Raw genomic sequence first — 6,000 nt, 5'->3', positions numbered from 1 at the left:
TGGAGGACTGCTTTCACGTGCGGAGAATGACTTCGGTCCACCATAACCATCCAGGCTTTCGCTTGAATGCCGGTGGTAATCCCGCAGGCCATCATCATAGCGATTAGCCCTTCCATCTGATTGTCTCAGAATCCCACTATCTTTATTCTCAACGAAAAAAACCTTGCGGCCTGAGGAGCTTTTTTGTGGCTCCAGTAACTGTGAGGAACGAGCCAAAGCTGAGAGCTCGAAAAGAAGACCAGAATCTTCTCCTCGTGCTGGGCGACTTCCACAACTGCCACCAAGCGTTTGCGGGAATGTAGGTCCTCCAGCAGGTCCACTGGAGCTCTTCATTAAGCTAGGTACTGAAAATAAATAAAAACAAACATTAATGTCGAGATTTAACAAGAGAAGTACAAAAACAAAATTGATCATGATTACATTAGGTACCTGGTGGACTGATACTAGCAAATACAAGATATTGGATCCACAAACTGAAGTCAAAGTTGACTGCTCCTCTTCTTCTTATTCTTCTTTTTTAACGGCCAAAATTATTCCCACATTCTCATGGGGTTAGCTGAGAGAAGCTTGGCCAAAGTAGTTCATGAACCGGCTCGCCAGGCCTGACGTTCAACAACAACAAAGGGCAGCAATTTGGAATTTGTTCATGATGCCGGGGGTGATAGCTCGCTTGCTCTTCACGAAGGACATCATGGAATATTTAACGTCCACCAACTAATGCCAGCAGACAGGACACCCATTTAACATCCATCTGAGGGATGGCACATACATTGATGAATCGCCCTGCATATGAAACACAGGGATGACAGTTTATAGTTGGTTCAGGTTTCAAATCAAAGCGAGACAGCTTAGAGGTGAGTGTGTGTACCTCTCGGTCATTCTGCTAGCCCCATAATTGGCTGCACTAAATACGCAAAAAATAACCAAAGGTGCAACAGAACAGGAAAGAAATATAGGATGAGCCACCATACATGACATGCTTTGTAATATACTGAACAGCAAAAGAAACGTCAGTCAGAATCAATATTTTGGAGGCTTTATTTTCAAGTCATGATCAACACGAATTGAGATTTAGGATCAACATGAAACATTACAGGTATGGTCACCAGAGTTCAAACAATAATGTGAAATGTTCTGAATAAGAAAAACACAAAACCAGGTGAGAACAAGGGAGGTCAAAATCAGTATCTTGTGTGACCCCCGTGAGCGTTGATGACAACCATACATCGTCTGTACATGGAGTGGATTAATCAATTGTTGAAGGCATTTGTCACTTGGGCCCACACTCTGAGAAACGCATGACTGAGTTGAGCTGCAGTTGTCGGCCTTGGTCGAACGTCATTCAGTCTTCTTTGAACCTCGTCCCACAAATGCTCTATCGGGTTTAAATCGGGGCTGGGCGCAGGCCAGTGCATGGTTTGGATGCCATTCTGTTGCAGGAAGTCCCTTGTTGCTCTGGCAGTGTAGGCACGGGCGTTGTCCTGCTGGAAGACATGATTTCCGTGACGTCCAAAATGTGGCACGTGAGGTCTGAGGACTTGATCGATGTAGCGAGCAGCTGTGACACCATTGCCTCTTCCTGGACCAATATTCTGGAACACCACAGGACCGACTTTGTGATTGAGAGCAATAGCACCCCATACCATGATGTTTGGACCACCACACGAGTCTCTTTCCATCACACAGTCATCTGAGTAGCGTTCCCCATGTCTTCGCCAAACTTTCACTCTGCCATCTGCCGTGGAAGCACAGTATCGGCTTTCGTCTGAGAAAAGAACGGTTCTCCACTGCTGGTAACGCCAATTTTGATGCTGTGTGGCTCACTGCAGTCGGTCACGGCAGTGTCGAGCTGTAAGAATGGGGCCACGATACGGCCTGTGACAACGGACATCCCTGTTCTTCAAACGTCGACGGACTGTATCACCACTAATGTGTCTCTGGTGGGTTCCAACTGTTTGTCTTGCAGTTTCTGTAGCCCTGGTAAAGCTATCTTGGATGTGATGACGCACAATCTGTCGATCCTGTCGTGGTGTTGTTACCCTCGGTCTGCCACTGCGTGGGCGGTCATCGGTGCTGTTGGTGGCCTGGTATCATTCCTGTAACCTGTAGATGGTTCTCACGTTGACATGGAAAGCATTGGCAACCATTGGTGTAGTCTGTCCAGCATGCAATCTTCCAATAGCCTGGTCTCTCTGAATCCTCGTAAGTCTGGGAATGGCGCTGGCATCGAAACACGAATGATGAACACACGTTTTGGGGTGCCTTTTATGGGGAAAGTCACAAGGAGACGCACGTGCATTTTGATTTCCATGGGAGTCATGCACGACTTTGTACCATGGTCGTTTTTTTGCCTGCGTTTTGGTGACCTGTTTTTATCCACGTGTGCACCACTGTCGGTTGTTCGGATTAAATTTACATACAGACTAATGTAAATAACGAGATATCTAAACGAAATGCATTGATATTTCTATGGGAAATGATCAGGAGTTATTTTTATGAAGTGACGTTTCTATTGCTGTTCAGTACGTGTGTGTGTGTGTGTGTGTGTGTGTGTGTGTGTGTGTGTGTGTGTGTGTGTGTGTGTGTGTGTGTGTGTGTGTGGTTAATGGCCGGCTTCCTTCTTGTAACTATAGTGCAGTAATTGGTCTTTATTTTGAATATATATATATATATATATATATATATATATACATGTCGAAAGATTTGCAGCTCAGGATTGATATTGTAAATGATAGCACATTGAGCAGTAACATAATTTAAATTCCTTAATCACCTGACGTTTCATTAAAAATATTAATAATATATATATATATAATTTCAAAACACCCGTCACAAGTGGACCTGCACTGACCGGGTCTTCAGTCGAAGTCCTCAGCATCATCCCGTTTCGGCCCTTTAACCTCCAATACAGTAATAGTAATATGGTCAGCTAAAGACTAAGGTGGGCCAACAGGAGCACGAACACCTCCACATGCAACAACTACGATCAGATGCGTAGGTAGCAGGTACCCCCACCCCCAGTCAGCGATGTACATATACAAGCGTGTCCTTTGTGTTCTAATTGGGTAGTTTGTCGGATCCCACCGGATCATTCAACACTAAGGCCTCAAATGCCACAAACATCGAATCAACCAAACAACAAAAAGCTAAACTATCGGTGACGGTTTTTTAAACAAAGCGTCCTGTGTAATACCAAGATAAAAGAGACGACCTGAGGAAAGTATCAACCAACTCTTACCTTTAAAATTCATGTTGAAGTCAAACACCACAGCTCAATGCAACAATCACACGTCGCAACAAACTCACTCCCCATTGGGTAAAATGCCAACCAATCACAGCGGAGCAAACGATTATACGTCATGAGCCTGTCACCATTTTGATGAAGTCTTCAGACATACGAGGTTCTAATATTCCACTTTTAAATTGTGCATGAAAATACTTCAAACCACTCAAAGGATATTTTCCTCACAATTTTCAGATCCCCAATGTATTAGTTTAAAGAAGTGTACAGTTTTGTTCAATATAAGGAAAGAATCGGACAGTTCAGTTGCTACTTTTCCTCCCATTTGCTACCCCGACAATCCCATGGTATCGACGACATGCGAAGCACCAGGGTGCAAGTTTATAGTTGGACCAATATTAAAATCCAGGCTGGAGAGCTGAAAGGCGAGTGCACATACCGTACGACACAGTACCTCAAAGCTACCCTGGTCCCTGGGTCCTTCCAGTCAGAGACCACCTACCTACCCACCTACCTACCTACCTATACCTTCCTTCGTGCTGCTTGATCAGGATGAAGATTACCGCACCTCGACTTCATGCCCGTAACCAATAGCTCGGACCTCTCTAGATCGGTCTGCATCACACACACCTCCCAACCGATACCGTATCACGGACCTCTCTAGATCGGTCTGCATCACACACATCTCCCAACCGATACCGTATCACGGACCTCTCCAACCAAACTGATGTCAAACACGACCGAATGACAGACAAAGATATAGCTGAATCACTACCACATTGGTGGTCACTGTTGGCAAGTCAATAACACTGGTGGTCACTGTTGACAAGTCAATAACACATTGCGGGTTCATGTGGGCAAGACAATAACACCTCACAGGTTACTGTTGGCAAGTCACGAACACCTTGGTGGTCACTGTTGGCAAGCCACTACCACCTTTGTGGTCACTGTTGGCAAGTCAATAACACTGGTGGTCACTGTTGGCAAGTCAATAACACATTGCGGGTTCATGTGGGCAAGTCATTAACACATTGGTGGTCACTGTTGGCAAGTCAATAACACATTGGTGGTCACTGTTGGCAAGTCAATAACACCTCGCAGGTTACTGTTGACAAGTCACTAACACCTTGCGGGTTCATGTGGGCAAGTCACTACCACCTTGGTGGTCACTGTTGGCAAGTTACTAACACCTTGGTGGTCACTGTTTGCAAGCCACTACCACCTTGGTGGTCACTGTTGGCAAGACAATAACACATTGGTGGTCACTGTTGGCAAGTCAATAACACCTCGCAGGTTACTGTTGACAAGTCACTAACACCTTGCGGGTTCATGTGGGCAAGTCACTACCACCTTGGTGGTCACTGTTGACAAGACAATAACACCTTGGTGGTCACCGTTTGCAAATCAATAACACCTCGCAGGTTACTTTTGGCAAGTCACTAACACCTTGCAGTTTCGTGTGGGCAAGTCACTAACACCTCACAGGTTATAGTTGGCAAGTCACTACCACCTTTACGGTCACTGTTGGCAAGTCACTACCACCTCACAGGTTAGTTGACATGTCACGAACACCTTGCTGGTTCATGTGGGCAAGTCACTAACACCTTTTTGGTCACTGTTGGCAAGTCACTACCACATTGGTGGTCACTGTTGGCAAATCAATAACACCTCGCAGGTTACTGTTGACAAGTCATGAACACCTTACGGGTTCATGTGGGCAAGTCACAAGCACCTTGTAGGTTACTGTTAGCAATTCACTAAAACCTTGCACGTTACAGTTGGCAAGTCACTATGACCTTGTGGGTTACTATGTTGACAAGTCACTAACACCTTGTCGGTGAATGTGTTGGCAAGACACTATGCTATTTGTTTCACTATTACAATATGTAGTGTAGGTTCGTGGAAGAGCTAGTACTTGTACACTGAAAGGATCAGGACGCAACTGGACAAAAGGAGCAGCAGGGAGAGGGAGGGAACACCAACAGTAGCGATAAAGGTAAAGATAGAGGGCGGTGTATAAAAATGTGTGCGGGTAGGAAAGGGGGACAGGAGACGATGCATGGGGTGGACAGGATGGATACAGAAGGAAACTCTCAGGTGAGAAAACCTGTAAATTTGGGAGAAGGGAGTCGGGTGGTGTGGGCAAAGCACAGAAAGAGCAGATCGAGGGTGCAAGACCATAAAGGAGATGGTGGAAGAGACAAAGTAGTCTAGTAGGAAGACTAGGTCCCTCTGCACCCCCCGGAGATATACTTCTAATCAGTGTTTCTAGATTGGAAAAAATGTGTAGAAAATGACTAGCTATGGCCCCAAGCTGAAAAAATGTCCCACATACCATTTTTATGCAAATTACTGCTGCCATTATCAAAAAAAGACTAGGTCCCCCTGCACCCCCCGGAGATATACTTCTAATCAGTGTTTCTAGATTGGTAAAAATATGTAGAAAATGACTAGCTATGGCCCCAAGCTGAAAAAATGTCCCACATACCATTTTTATGCAAATTACTGCTGCCATTATCAAAAAAAGACTAGGTCCCCCTGCACCCCCCGGAGATATACTGAAACTGGCAGTGACTGGTGATTGAAATGCGGTGCCTTTTTGTGTTTCAGGTCGAGGTACGTGAACTCCCCACGATCTACAGCAACCAGGAAGAGACTGATACCAGGGTGGTTCTGTACCTCCATCATGCTGCTACCATCGGATACAAGAACGCTGTAGTCAGAACACCGGACACAGACATCCTCCTGATCCTGCTCCA

The 6,000-nt window shown here is 45.5% G+C and overlaps 1 protein-coding gene and 1 long non-coding RNA gene across 2 annotated transcripts in view; one reads left to right on the top strand and one right to left on the bottom strand.

Annotated features, from left to right (window-relative positions):
* LOC137439140 (uncharacterized) overlaps nucleotides 1-3,318 on the bottom strand; it is a gene marked incomplete in the record, with an annotated part of 59,175 nt that extends 55,857 nt beyond the window's left edge. The window contains 2 exon segments of the mRNA XM_078767806.1: nucleotides 1-344; nucleotides 3,239-3,318. The exon segment at nucleotides 1-344 is cut by the window's left edge and continues 214 nt beyond it. Of these exon segments, the coding sequence (XP_078623932.1) occupies nucleotides 1-344; nucleotides 3,239-3,251 (357 nt within the window).
* LOC144888724 (uncharacterized) overlaps nucleotides 1-6,000 on the top strand; it is a 338,047-nt gene that overhangs the window by 292,690 nt on the left and 39,357 nt on the right. The window lies entirely within an intron of this gene.

Source organism: Myxine glutinosa, chromosome 13 (assembly GCF_964187855.1).
Source record: "Myxine glutinosa chromosome 13, kmMyxGlut1.1, whole genome shotgun sequence".
Classification (NCBI taxonomy): domain Eukaryota; kingdom Metazoa; phylum Chordata; class Myxini; order Myxiniformes; family Myxinidae; genus Myxine; species Myxine glutinosa.
This window is presented reverse-complemented; position numbering and strand designations above follow the sequence as displayed.